The 15,080-nt window shown below is 50.3% G+C and overlaps 1 protein-coding gene and 1 pseudogene across 1 annotated transcript; both read right to left on the reverse strand.

Moving 5' to 3' along the window:
- Nucleotides 1–861: 861 nt before the first annotated feature.
- On the reverse strand, nt 862–1,659 carry LOC108864149 (uncharacterized). Its single transcript, XM_018639187.1, has one exon. It carries the CDS (start codon nt 1,657–1,659, stop codon nt 862–864), a length of 798 nt encoding a protein of 265 aa, XP_018494703.1.
- A 9,650-nt stretch (nt 1,660–11,309) lies between these two features.
- LOC100907457 (uncharacterized protein K02A2.6-like) lies at nt 11,310–15,054 on the reverse strand (annotated as a pseudogene).
- Between the last annotated feature and the right edge of the window lie 26 nt (nt 15,055–15,080).

Here is a 15,080-nt window from a genome sequence, read left to right on the forward strand (position 1 = left end):
TTTAAAAAAAAAAATTCCTGGGGTAAGCCGGGGCAAAGGTCTTAAATGAGCAATTTAGGTTTTCGCCTGTTGTCGGCCACGGAAGAATTTTCCCTCGGTCGTATCGACACAAATCGCAACTCTTCGGGTCGGTGCGTCCTTGTGGGGGGTCATCCGTCCCTAATTTTCATCGTATCGGGTAGTCTGAACCATTCAAGTTTGAGATATGGGCGAAAAACGACCGAATAATTTTGTCCACCTAGAAATCGATTTTTGACCACTGTGCGCCGTGTGAACTAAGGTCGACTAACATGTCTAACTCTAGTACTATGATTCTGGTCTCTCCTGCCGCAATAACTACGCTCGTCGTAGTTCTGAGCCTGGCTCTAAGCTCCGATGTCCCGCCCTGTCTCATGCCCGCTCTCGCTGCCGTTGGGCCCCGCGCGCTGCTATCCTTGTTCCGCTCGGAATCCGACACCACTCGAATGTGGTTCATGACTGGGGGCTCTCTTTCGTCAGTTCCCATCTCTCCAACTCGGTGATCAGGCATATCTTGGAAGCTAACGATGCCTCGTTTGAGATCACTGAGAGCGCCGTGTTGTTTCCAGAGGTCTAGACCCAGTATGATTCTGTTGCTCAAATTGTCAGTGACTGCTAGTTCGAACGGGGCGCAATGGCCACGTATCGGCACTCTTGAGTTGCCTGCTACCCGCACGAATTTTTTGATGCTAGAACTGAATTTTTTCGCGAGATCGGGATGTATGGCTGAGACATCGGCGCCCAGATCCACTAATGCTAGAGCCTGTTCATTCCTACCTAAATACACTTGTATGCGGTTCCCGTGAATGCGGTGGGCGGCGTTGAAGTCTTCACGGATTTCTTCTAACGGCCGTAGGAGTTTCCCGACTGCTGGAGCCTTGCGCGGGTCCTCGGCTTGAGCTCCATCCTGCGCCTGCAATGCTTGATCGTGTGGCCTACGTTGTTACACCAGTTGCAGAGAACCCTCCCGTTGGGGTTGTAGTCTGTTGCTGGGTATTGCCGGGCCGTGAAGTATTGGGTCGGGATTCTCTGCTGGAGCGGTGCGCGTTGGGCGGCTGCTGGAGCCGGAGATCTACCTCTTTGTGCGTAGTTTGCTGGAGCCGGTGATCTGCTTCTATGCTGGAGCTGAGGGTGGCGGTCGAGACTGCTGGAGCGCGATTTGCCTCTTTCGGATTTCTCTCTTGATGAACTGCGGGATCTCCCGAAGCGAACTTCGTCGTCGTTTCTGCTGGATCCCCCGATTCTGTTGATTGCTAGATCCGACGGCTGTGACTTCCTATCGTTTAGATGCGGGATCGTCTTGTCCATCCACGTGAGGTGAGCCCGCAGCTCACTGATGGTCGTCGGTCTGACGGAGAGAAGCGCATACGCTTCCTCCGACCGAAGTGTCTGGAGACTCCTCTCGATGACCCGCTCCTCGCTCATTTCCGGATCGAAGTCGTAACACAATTTCATTGTGTATTCCAAGTGCGGGGTGAGCCTTTGGTCTTTGTCCCTCGTCAGCGTCTCCAGTTTTCTGAGCGCCTCATGTCGTTTGGCTGCGAGATCTACAAAGCGGCTCTTGAAGTGGGCTTCGAACGCGGCCCACGACACGAGCTCGGACTGGGCTCGTTCATACCATGCAAGAGCGTCGTCCGTCATGGACAGTGGTACTCGCCTCAGCTTGATCGTCTCGTCATCGCCGTTGTAGTCCGCGGTGCGGTTGAAGGATCTTAGCCACCCCGCTGCGTCTTGGGCAGGCTTGCCGCTGAAGTTTTCGTAGTCGGCTCTTTACGTGTTGCCGGGGCACCTCGTGTTGCGTTCGTTCTGCTAGCTGCATCTGGATTTCCAGGAGCATGGCCAGGAGTTCCGCATTGGAAATCCCGGCCTGCTCGCTGCTTGCTGGAACTTGGATCTGCTGACCTTGGGGTTTGCTGGATCGGCTTTCCTCCGGCGCGTGCTGCTGGATCGGTGTAGATTCTTGTGCTGGAACGGCCACTCTCTGGGCGCCGGGTGGTTGGTATCGTGCTAGATCCGGATGCCTCCTCTTGACATCCTGCTGCTGGTTCAATGTTGTCGTTGCATATCCGCTGGAGCTGGGTTGCGAGGCGCTGGGGACCCGGGTAGGCTTCGATGCTAGGCCTACCTCAAGTGTCGAAGCGAGGAGTCGCTTGACGGCGGCATCCTCTTGCAGGAGCTGGTTTTCTACGAGTTCCTGGAAACTGTCTGCTGGATCAGATGATTGATCGGATGCTGGAGCTGAACAGGCTGATGTCCGCTGGAACTGTTCTGGCTCGGAGCCTGGTGTTACTGGATCCTCCGGTGCTGCTGGCACCTCCGGTTGAGAGCCTCTTCTGCTCCTCAACACTGGCGGGGTTCGCTTCATTGCGGTATGGGGTCGGCACCGCTATCTCCACCAAATGTAGGGATGAGCCGGGAGTCGTTCGATACTTGCCCGTAGGCACTTTATTCTTGTCTACGCCGGTCAACGCTGAGAAGCGACCGCGCACTTCGACAGGCAGAACGTAAGAGAGCGTTTTCACGCGCGGATTCTGCTCTCTGAGGTTTCTCTACCATTCTTTCCATCTGCCCTCGCCTTTTGGCGGCGGCCGATGGAGCGCGCGTTTTTCGTAAATAACAGCACCTATATTTGGAGACGTCCAATTAACGATCCTATACTCAGATGATTTATCATCCTATATATATATTGTCTACCGTTTGGTTTGTTCTTTTTTCTTCATTTTTATCGATTTTTTGGTTTTGGTTATTTTCTTTATATTCAGTTCATGGGTTCCATTCATCTTTTTGTATGCTCGTTTTATACTTCTATGGATTGATTTCAGGTTGGAGAAGGAAAAAGAGAATTTTGGGGGTGGCTCTCGCGTTCGCATGGCTGCAAGGGAAGGATTTTAATTCAGGATCCATTGCGAGTGATGATGCGTGTATCATGTGTTATCAGTCGCCCTGATAGACACATTATTCGCCGGTTTGGTCATGTTCTGTTGTTCCGATTTCCTGTCTGTGTATGGTTCCGTTGTAGAATTTTCTGATCGCTTTCCTATCTTGCTGGAGGCTGATCTCCTTTGATGTGTCCTGGGTCAGTCTTATATAGAGCTGTTCGTGTTCTGTGAGCACTCGGCTGACCGCAGCTGGAGACAGACCTTGTGATATCACGTGTTGTGACGTCTGTTCGTGTTCATGAATTCTATCTTTGACTTCGTAGATAGTGTTCTGTAGCTGCGCTCTTCCGTTTCCGTTGTCTTGAACTTTCCTTAGAGCTTGTGCTAGATATTGTCTTTTCATGGGGATATTTGTCTTCTTCCACATGCCGTTGACTCTATTAATGGGGTCCGGGACGTTCTGAGCTTCTTCGACGTATCTCCTAATGATAGGGACAATTTCTCGTTTGAAGCTTCGATACCCCAGGTCGTAGGTCATGTTGTTCATTGTATCTGTAATATTCTAGATTTATTAGTCGAGTTATCAGTAGTGATTTTCAGGCTCGGGATCGAGAGGTATTTCTGGTTCCTTGGGTTCCAGACAACTTCGAATGAGAAGAGCGAATAGTCCAAGGAGAAGAAGCAGAAGAAATCCATTGGCAGCTAATGAGATTTTCAGCTGGGTCTGTAGGTACATCAAGAGCACAGACAAGTACAGTTTACGGAACGACATAGTTCCCAACTGATCATATAGTTCATCTATCGGCTCGTTTCCAGACTTCCCAGCGATGATTCGGATGCAGCGGTCCTGAATCCTCTCGATTGGGCCAAGAACGGCTCTGAACGCGGAGCCGTATGCAAGAATTCCATAACGCAGATGAGACTCGAAAAGTCCTCTGTATGCTCCGAGCACGACCTTCCTCGATGAGGCTCTCCCAAGTCTCGCGATGCAAGCCACAGCTCGCCTAACTTCATTGAGGAGTAGGGCGATCTGGGGCTTCCAAGATAGCTTTTCGTCGATGACAATCCCGAGGTATTTGGTCTTACAGACCCGCTTGACTGAGGGACAAGAACAGACATCATGGCCAGGCTCGTGTTTTGCTTATAAAATCCGAACCAAGAGGGCGAGCGAAGTTTTGTTTGCGGCAAAATGACCGGGAGGACTCGCCATTTCAGGGAAAATTCTCTCCGGTCCCATATCCCCCATTCGGCGGACGAGAATTGGCGAGATAGTGACGCTCTTTCCGCGGGAAACAATATTCGAGCTCGTTGACAATGACAGAATCTGAATTTCGAGGGACTTTCGAGCATGGCCGCACGCTTCCGAGGTGTTCGCGAATCTTTGAACATTGACACAACACCTGACATTTTTGAGCGAGCCATGACCGACATTTGCTTCCAAGCAAAATGTCCCTGGGAGATTTCGATCGAGAATCACTTGAGAACGAACGAGCTCTCAGTGGAACCAACGAGTCAGCTCCATCATGATTTGGACACCCGTTCACAAAGCATTCGTGGTGACTGAAATGGCACGCTGCAATTCTGTTATCCAAACACAGAAAGCCTTTCGACGAAGGTTTGACCTCCCCCGTCGTTCTGCGGTCCCTACCAGGAAGACCATCAGGCTGGGGTTGGATAAGTTCCAGACCACGGGTTCCCTCAGAAGGAAGAAACGTTCTGGAGTGCGCTTTGCGAGATCAAGTGAAGCTGTGTCAGCCGTCAGAGAAGTGGTTCAGAGATCTCCACAGCGCTCAGCGCGGAAAATCTCTCTCGCGCTGGACATCTCCATCCGGGCAACTCGAAGAATTCTGCATGGGGATCTCGGATTTTATCCCTATCGAAGAGCGGTAGCTCAAGCGCTCACACCGAGACCATGGAACCAACGCCGGATATCGTGTCAACGCATTCTCGATATCATTCCCGAGACAGCGATTCTGATCTTCACGGATGAGGCCCACTTTCATCTTTACGGAACTTCGAATCAGCAAAACGATCGTCGATGGAGTGTCCGCAATAAGCGCGTGGTGCACGAGAAACCATTACATTGTCCAAAACTGACAGTTTTCTGTGCAATGGGGACCTTCGGGGTCCGGGGGCCCTATTTTTTCGAGGAGGATGGTCTCACAGTCACTGTCAACACGCATCGCTACTGTGACATGCTGCAGAACTTCCTGAGGCCGAGACTGAATGCTCTTGTGGAGGAGTTCGGATTGGACAACATTTGGTTTCAACAAGACGGTGCAACATGACACTTTTCGCGAGAATCGATGGGAGTGCTGCGCGAGATGTTCCCCGGTCGGTTGGTTTCACTGACTGAGAGGCGATATTGTCTGGCCACCGCAGTCGCCAGACCTCACGCCCTGCGATTTCTTTCTCTGGGGTTATTTGAAAGACAGGCTATACCGCGAGCGACCTCGCACTTTGGGAGCCCTCAAGGAAGCGATCCGTTCCGAAATCGCCGGCATCTCCACGGAAGCTCTGCAGAGGGTCATAGCAGGTTTCGTGGAGCGGCTTCGGGATTGCATTTCGAGTGGAGGCAAGCACCTGACCGATTACATTTTCAAAACTTCCTAGCGCAACCATTAATAAACCGAAGATTCAGTTCAATTCCGGAGGAGTGATCTCATTTCTCGTGTTAGTCCATGCCGTCATTGTCCACGAGCTCGAATATTGTTTCCCGCGGAAAGACCGTTTTTTCACTATCTCGCCAATTCTCGTCCGCCTAATGGGGGATATCGGACCGGAGAGGATTTTTCCTGAAAGGGCATGTACTCCCGGTCATTCCGCCGCGAACAGAACTTCGCTAGCCCTCTTGGTTCGGATTTTGTAAGCAAAACAAAATGGGGAATTTATACTGCCCCACCCTGTACGACAGGAGACGGGACACATGACTTTTCGACTTCGGTTCGTTTCTCAATCACGCACGTTTGGTTTTTGTTTATGCAATTTTTTGGGCACTTATCATAAGTGAAGTATGATTGTCCGTTTATGTGAATGAGAATCGATAGACCGATCAGAATCTTAGCGAACATGATTTCTTTTTAGTCCAGCAAGATTCAAGAGTCTTTGGAAGACTGGACGTGGAAGAGGTTTCGTCAGGATATCTGCTATCTGCTGATCCATAGGAACGAAATAAAAATTGATTTGATCATTTTGGAATGTTTCTCTTATGAATTTATATCGCACGCATCGATGTGTTTCGTGCGCATGTGAAATTGAGGGTTTTGTATTAGCTTCAGTGCTGATTGATCGTCTATATATAGGTTGGGTTTCAACTGAATATTGAGTTCTTTGAATCTCTCGAAAAGGACGTATTTGTTTTGGTTCTCCTTCAGGGTCGATCAATACCCAGCGATGATTCGGATGCAGCGGTTCTGAATTTTCTCGACTGGGCAAAGAACGGTTCTGAACGCGGAGCCGTATGCGAGAATTCCATAACGTTCTGAGAGATCGAGCTGTCTGAAGGTATCGAGAGTTCTTTACAGTCGTTCATTTGCAAACGCTGCAGAATAGTCTGGATATATTCCTTTTGATTGATTGATACGTTATGATTCTTATCGACGGAGATTTTGATGCCCAGAAAGGCATTGTCACACCCACCCCTTGTTATTGAGGAGATCACTGGCCAGTTGAACTCAGAAACGACGGCGACGTCAGAGGCTGGCTGCGACGGATTTCCTGGGAGCGACCCAGACGCGTCCGCTCACTATGGCGGCTCCGATCGAACTGTTCGGGCTGCGGCTCGCCGTTGCTAACGGCGTGCTGCGGGCTTTTCTTCCCAAGGAGGTGAACTAAGAGGCTACTTCGTCCTCTACGCAATGGATAACGTTCCGTCCCAGTCAGCCCTCCGACGCATCTTTATTGGAAAACTCTTTTATATGATTCTCCTTTTTTTCTGATTCTTACATCAATGATTAGCCGTCCGAAAGCGGCAACGATGGCTGATCGCGTGGAACCATCGCGAATGCATCCTCGATTCGCGACAGGTACATATGTAGCTTCGAAGATGTTATATCGAAGACGTTGGCTACCTTTGATATGAGTGTTCCCAGCTTTCTCCTATCCGAGGGGAATGTCAAGGCATCATCCACGTATATTGCCAGTATCAGGATGTCACCATGCTCATGATTGTAATAGAGGCAGGGATCTGCCTGGCTCTGTAGTAGGTTGAAGCTTTTGATCACTCGGCACAGCTTCGTATTGAACGAACGAGGGGCTTGTCGGAGGCCATAGACTTTGAAGCAATTTGCAAACTCGATTGGTTCCATCCGCGAAGCCTGGAGGTTGCGCTTGCGTCATGTATGTTTCCTCCTCCAAATCACCGTAAAGAAAGGCTGTTTTGATGTTGAACTGCCTTGAGTGTAATTTCCTCGCGGCGCATAGGGCCAGGAGGAATCGAACGGTGTCGAGGCGCGCTACAGGCGCGAAGAGATCGGAGAAGTCTGATCCGAACTTTTGAAAATCTCCTCTCACTACTGAACGAGCTCGGAATTTATCAATATCTCCGTCTTGTATTTTTTTTGATTTTATGCACCCACCGACACGATATTGGTTTTTTATGCTTTGGTGGTTCTTGTAAAGCTTAGGAATCTATCACAATGAGGACTCTCGTGTCATGCGTACAGGACTGGGAATCGAGAGTGTCCATTTTGAGTCTTTCGTCTGCGGGCGCAACGTGCCCGCGATACTTCAAATGCATGAACATCTCCCCTCTCCTACGTGACATCGACGAGTACACAATTTATCAGATTGAAGATATTCCCATGATCTCTGAGACTGACCGCCGATCACTTACTCTATACAAAAATACCATACTAACAGGGATTGAATCGGAAAACCATTTGATCCTACCCCTGCTTCTGATGAGCAGTCTTTTCTGAGCCTGATGGGAGCCCCTCAACCTGTCTATGATGTCGGTTGACGTATTATCATTATTTGCGATTCTGAACGACTAGATCTTGTGTTGATATTAAATGGTTGGCTTGCACTTTCGTCCGCTCCGCCTCAGACTGTTCGCCGCCGTTTGGTCTAGGATAGGAACGCTCGGAATGAGCTTCGGTGGCTGTTGATCTTGTCGAGCCGGTTCTACGATGGTGGGCTGATTGGTTTGAATCGGTGCGGCTGCCGGCTTTGGGGCGTTCGTCGGTGGTTTGCCTGCCTGCAGCGTTATTTTCTCCGTCGTCCTCGGAGTCTCCTTGCTGAGTTCCAGGTGTCTCCGATTTCTCCGGATGATCGTTCCGTCCTTCAGCTTGATGTTGTAGGATCTCGGACCAATCTTTCATCACAGCATCCCACCCTCCATCTTCCGTTTCTCTCCGAGGCTTGGATTCGGATTATGTCACCTCTGGCTAGTCTATTCAGATTCTTGGCGCCCTTGTCGAAATATTTCTTCCGTTTCGCCGCTCTGGCTTTATCCCGCAGAACCTTTTCCTTGTTCTGGATCATTGCCTGATCCGCCAGTGATGGAAGTTTTGATCCAGTGTGTCGACCGAGAAATTTCTGCGCCCGACTGACACCCTCAGGTTGAGGAACATTTCGCGTTTCAAGAAGACCATACTCGTAGTCTTCCTCGTTGAAAGTACACTTTTTCAGGAGTCTTTTCGCCAACACCTAAGCATCGAAGGAGCCGAAAGCGGGGAAACGGGAAAGCGGGGAAACGGGAAAGCGGGGAAACGGGAAAGCAGGGAAACGGGACGCTCACCAAGAGCACGCGCGACCAAAGCAAGCGCACCCGAAGCCAGCGCACTCGGAGCCAGCGCACTTGGAGCCAGCGCACTTGGAGCCAGCGCACTCGGAGCCAGCGCACTCGGAGCTAGCGCACTCGGAGCTAGCGCACTCGGAGCTAGCGCACTCGGAGCTAGCGCATGTGTAGTGAGTCTAGCGATACCGAGTCGCCGCGAAGCGGCGACCGGGAGCGCTAGTAAAATAATAAAATCTGCCCGAGCGCCCTGGAGGGCGCCCGGAGAGCTTTAATGACGGGTCCAAAGACCCGCCCATCTTTCTTTCGGAGAATGCAAGCGTTCTCCATCGCTGTGCTGCATATCACGTGAGGGCCCTCGGCCCTACACGTGAGGTGCTGAATCGGGAAGTTCAGCTCGGGGGCATTAGATACCCCCGAGCCTACTAATCCATCCAGCTCGTCGGTCGTCCCCGTCCACTGGGGAAATGGACTCGCACCCCCTGATGGTATGGGGGTGGTCATCGTCCTGGGGACGGGGGCCGAAGTGTCCAGGCTCTCTGAATCAAAACAGAAAAACAATGTTATTCAGCTTATTTACAATTTATTAAGGTTCGAGAAGAAAGAGCATATGCACAAAAAGAAATCGGGTGTAATGAAGGACACACCTAGCATCCCCTGGAGCCTTACGAGGGCCGTCAGGAGGACGACCGCAAGAGCGCCCCCGCCGACCTTCACGGCCCGTCCCACCAACTTGGAGTAAGTGGTGGGAGCGGGGTGGCGGCCGGGGAAGCGCTCATAGGCGATCGAGCAGTCGCACCCTTCGGACCCTCTGCTCCAGGAGGGCCATCTTGACCTCCTCGGGGGCCGGCTCCCCACAGTCCAGGCGGCCGGGCGGCCGCCCGGACCTGGAGCCGACCCCGGACCACCAATCGGCTCGGTCCGTATTCCCATCTCGAGCTCCTCCGGCATGTCGCTCCTGCGACGAACTCTTCTTCTTGATGAGCCCCTGGACGGGCTCCCTGGACTCGATTCGTCCGAGTACCACTCGATGTACCGCCGTCTCCCGCAGCTGCAACGCCGCTGTTCTCGCTTGCTGGCTCTTCGCCGGCTCCGGGTTCCTCGCCGACTCCTGCTCTTGTATTTTACGATTTCTCTTCTTGCTCGTGACTTGCTTCTTGGCATATCTTGTTATCCTGCCGAAGACTGGATAACGAAACCATGGACACCTCCCTTTTTATACAAAAATCACTCCGGGAAAAGTGATTTCCATCTCTGGATTATACTATGTTAGATGAACTAAAGCACCTAAAACAACTATGATAGCCCAGAAAAACGTCACAATGAAAAAAATTCCTAAGACGCGCGAAACCATACGCGAAACTTCGCGCGAAACCTCAGAGTGACGTCAGACAAAACTATTCGAATCAAACTTCATTGTTTATTCAAGTGATAAATACCAGTCACTGTGGTCACAGTCACTAAGATTACCTACGATCGTGAAGAGCCTCCTCACGCTCTTCGGCTCCATTTGACGAACTGGAATACTTCGTCTCGTGGACGTTCGATCCTTCGGTCGAAGGATACACTTCCGATCCAACGGAGAACTACAGACCAGCCAGATCACCTTCGGAAAACATCGGAACTGTCGAAGCGGGAAAATGTCTCTACTCGTTCCTTCCTCATAGTAGAGACCTTCCCATGGATTCCAGATCTCCGCTGGAGTGAAATGAAAAATTGAAATGCGGCTGACTGATGTTCAGTTGATCAGCGATGCGCTCGGTGACACTCAGGTACTGTTCTGGATGACAATCAAAGAAAGAGTCACTGAAGCTCGGCAACCTAGAGGATAATCACCGGAAACCAGAAAACTCACCGACTGTTGAAACCCATGAAAATACAATGGAGGTGACAGCGATTGTGAAGATGAGAAAAATTGAGGCAAGAATCAAACCGAGAAGAAACCAACAATTGAGTGATTTCGGACGAGAAGAACACAGCCGAATATCCCGTGGTGGGATAAACGGATGAACATCATCAGAAGGTTCGTCAACGGTGGACAACTCCATCTCGGCGCGAGAGTAATTCTCGTAAAGCATGATTGTCTGCTCATGAGTCCGAACGTAACCACTTATACGATTAGGACGGAAAGGCCCTTTCCTGGCGTGAGAACATTATCTCTAGGTTCATATTTCTACATCTTCAGAACATCGATGTATATCATTACTCCGAAACAACGAAACTCGAAGATCGGACCATCTCGATCTATCTGTGACATCTGAGGCTGATATCTGACATCGGCAACGTAGGTAAATTGTCTGAGAGCTTCCAGAGTGGAATTCAACGAGATTGGATTACCCTATTCAAAATGTTAGCTACTTCACTTGGAGGGAACACGAGGAGATAGGTGCCTGATGAAGGCTCATACCCAACTAGTTGTTCTTTATTATTGTAGATGGCGCGATAGAGCGCGGGGCATATTTGAACTCGTAACAACTTCCCCCTGATGAGAAATGCTTAGATCGCGGTCTTAAAACTCATCTTCCATTGACTAGCGAGTCTGACTAAGAACTACAGATGACCCTGACTTTAGGAGTCATATCGTTGCGGAGGGACACCCTTTGTGCTTCGACTCGATTGTCGACGGACTTCGGAAGCTCCTACAAGTATTTTTCTCCCATGATCTAATTTCTCGTTCACACTATTCCTATTATCACAATTATTTTCATCACAGTCCAACTGCTCGTCTTCAACACCTTCGCCGATGTCGAAGAACTCGTCGTCTCCTGAGTCTTCCCCCGCTCATTGTCTACATCACAAATGAACGGCAGTAGGGATCCTTTTTCGTTGTTCGGGAAACTCGAATCCTTATGACGTCGGCGAATCTGCTCGAAGTGTCGTTTCCATATACCATTCGGAACTTCTACTTCGCAGATCCTGGTGCCACAATTTTTCGAGATTTTTCCTGGAACCCATTTCGGTCCTGCCGAGTGATAGTTTCTTGCCATAACCGTTTCTCCCACGGCGAATTTCGGAGGTCCGCTTGCTTCGACCCTTGACGGTTTTTCTTTCAGCAGGTCCAGCTTCGATCTCAGTTCTCGATTGAGCATGCGTGCGGCCGGGCTGAAGCCCGTGGCGCTGGGCATCATGTGCTGTCTGTACAAGAATAGCGAAAGGCTTGACGCGAGATTACCGGATTCCGATGATAGCTTCTTCAAAGCTGTTTTCATTGACCCGACGTAGCGTTCTACCTGACCATTTGAGGCTGGGTGATACGGCGGAGAAGTCATGTGTCTTATGCCGTTTACTTCGCAGAAATTGTTGAACTCCCCCGACACAAACGTGGGGTCGTTGTCCGTAACCATGACTTGAGGTATTCCGAACCGTGCGATCGTTTCTCGAAGATGGATCAGAGTAGTTGCCGTAGTTTTGTTCGGCGTTATGAACGCTTCCAGCCATTTGCTGAAGGCATCGACTATCAGTAAGATGTATTTGCCTTGAACTGGGCCAGCGTAATCCAAGTGAATTCTTTGGAAGGGGGTCGCCGGTGGTTCCCAATTGTGAATCACTTCTCTTGGAGGGTTCCGAGCGTGCGTGAGGCACGCTGTGCATGACAGGGTTATGTTGGCGATATCTCTGTCTATGCCGTGCCACCACACGTATCGTCGAGCCAGGCTTTTCATTTTCTCAGAGCCGTAATGGCCCTCGTGAAGTTCCTTGAGTATCTTCTGACGGCAGGTTTTCGGGACGACGACTCTGTGCCCTCTCAAGATGACTCCGTCGTGGTATGTGCTGAACTCACAGAGGTCGATTCCGAAGTGTTTTGAATTCCGATGCGATTGCCCAGCTGCTTGGAGCTTTAGCCACAGCGGTTTCAGTTCCTCACAGGTTCTCGTTTCTTTGGCAATTATTTCGAAACGCAATGGTGTGTCCTGAATCTGATGGACGACAAATTCATTGATGAGATCGGGTGCTATGGGCTGCTCGTTCTGGAGCGGCAGCCTAGACAACGCGTCAGCGTTTCCGTGCAATCTCGTTGACCTGTATACGATATCGAAGTTGAAATTCGTGAGGAACACAGCGTAATGCTGCATACGGGTCGCTGACAATGGAGGCAAGGATTTGTCGGGGGCGAAGATTTGAGACAATGGCTTCGAGTCCGTAACTAGAGTGAACTTTCGACCAAATATGTAGTAGAAAAATACTTTCGACTCCCACCTTAATTCCTAACGCTCCCTGTCTATCTGGCTGTATCGCTTTCCGTTCCGTGAGCACTCGGGAATAGAACGCAATGGGTCTTTCCGACTTGTCCGGGAATTGATGAGAAAGAACAGCCGAAATGCCGTATGGAGATGCATCTGTCGCCAGAATGATAGGTTTCTGAGGGTCAAACGGCACGAGTATTTGAGGTGAGCACAACTCTTGCTTCACCCTTGCGAACGCTTCTTCCATCCTGTCGGACCAAACGAATTTGACAGTGGACTTCAGAAGAGAGTACAAGGGAGCTGCAATGTCGGCGAGCTTTGAAGCAAAACTCGCATAGAATTGGATCATACCAAGGAATGATCTGAGCTCTCCGACGTTTTTCGGAGATGGCGCCTGCCTGATCGCTTCTACCTTCTCGTTGCATTTCTGGATTTCCTGGTGCTTCAAGCGAAACCCGCAATACGTTACGGATTCTTCGAAGAATGCGCATTTATCGGGGTTGAGTCTGATGTCGTTCTGGTCGAGTCGGGCCAACACTGATTCCAACCTTCTTAGATGCTCATCGTCTGTCGGGCCCGTGACGATAATGTCGTCCATTACGCATTCTACTCCTTCGATTCCCCCGAGGATGCCTTCGATAAACCTCTGCCATATCGCTGGGGCGCTTGCAAGCCCGTTTGTCATCCTGTTGAATCGGTACAGTCCACGGTGTGTGTTTACTACCAGAAATTTCCGATCGGCTTCTCGGACTGGCATGTGCAAGAAGGCCGAGAAGATGTCGAGCTTCGAGAACTTTGTACCGTTCCCTATATTGTCAAGCGCATGACGGATGTTCTTGAGCGGATGCTCATCGATTCGAATGTGTCGATTTATGCCGGCTTTGAAGTCTCCACAAATTCTGACCTTACGGCCCTGAGCTCTCGGTACGATTACCATTGGATGGGCCCAATCGCTTGCGTTGACTCTTTGTACGACTCCGTTCTTCTCGAGGAAGTCGAGTTCGTTGTTGGTCATTTCTATGATCGCGTGTGCGACTGGTCGAGCTCTGGCGTAGAGGGGTTTCGGCGATTCTGTGGTCAGTTCCAGCGTGGCTTCTGTTGATGGAATACAACCTATGCCAGGCTTGGTCAAGTTGCCATACTTTTTGAGTAGGCTCTCTGCTTTTTCTTTGAAGTCTCGTGGCGTTGTATCCGTAGCTTGTTTGCAGTTATGAACACTCTGGGTGTTGAGCAATGATGTCCAGTCGATAGGGAGCTGACGAATCCAGTCGCGTCCCATCAGCGTCGGGAAGACGGCCTCTCGCATGAGATACAAGCGTAGAATTTTTGTTACGCCCTTGTAAGAAACTTCGACCTCCGCGTACGAGTGCGGTTCGAAGTTCTCTCCGGTAGCTGTCTTCAGGCAGAGGTCATTCTTCTGTAGCCGGTGTTTCGGTGCGATCGAGCGGAAAGCATCCAATGTCATTGTGGAGATTCCGCTTCCCGTGTCGATTTCCATGCTGACATCGCGTTGGTTCAACGAGACTGTTACGAATAAGGGCTCTTTAGAGGTGACATGATGAAATGGGGTTTCTTCGAGGAAATTCTGAGATTGCGTATTTTTTGTACAGACTCGTCTCAGATGACCGATTTTCCCGCATCCCTTGCATGCCACTGATTTGAAGAAGCATTCAGGAGCCAGGTGATTTGTATTTCCACATCGAAAACAGGCAGTTCTGTTTTGACTTGCCGAAGGAATCTGCTGCCTCGCCGCAGACGATTGGCTTCGACGATGAGTATTCGGTTTTCGGTGTCGTTGCTTGTTGAAAAGCTTGTGAACTCCATTTGGGTTGAAGTCGTTGGGAGGTGCCGAACTTACTTTCTGCACGCTCGCGAAATTTTCCGACATCTCGAAAACCTCTGACAGCTTGTTCAATTTTTCGGCTTTCATCAGAAGAAATTGTCTTGCTCGGGTATCGGCCAGTCCTCGGATAAACTGTTCTATGAGATTATCCTGCAGGCATTTCGGATCCCAATGGCAATCGATGCTTGACTTTCGCAACCGGCCCTCGAATTCCAGCAATGACTCAGCATTGTTTTGTCGTAACTCTCGAAACTTACTTCGTGATGACCAAACATTGAGTTCTGGTTCGTACACCGTTTTGAGGATCTTGGTGATCTCTTCGTAGGGCAGACTTTTGACTTGCCGTTCCGGGAAAACTTTATCATTCAGTTTCCGGAAAGCCTCGGATCCCATGTAAGCTAAGAGCGCACATTTTTTTC

This window comes from Galendromus occidentalis, unplaced genomic scaffold (assembly GCF_000255335.2).
Source record: "Galendromus occidentalis unplaced genomic scaffold, Mocc_1.1 scf7180000077396, whole genome shotgun sequence".
In the NCBI taxonomy this organism is placed as follows: domain Eukaryota; kingdom Metazoa; phylum Arthropoda; class Arachnida; order Mesostigmata; family Phytoseiidae; genus Galendromus; species Galendromus occidentalis.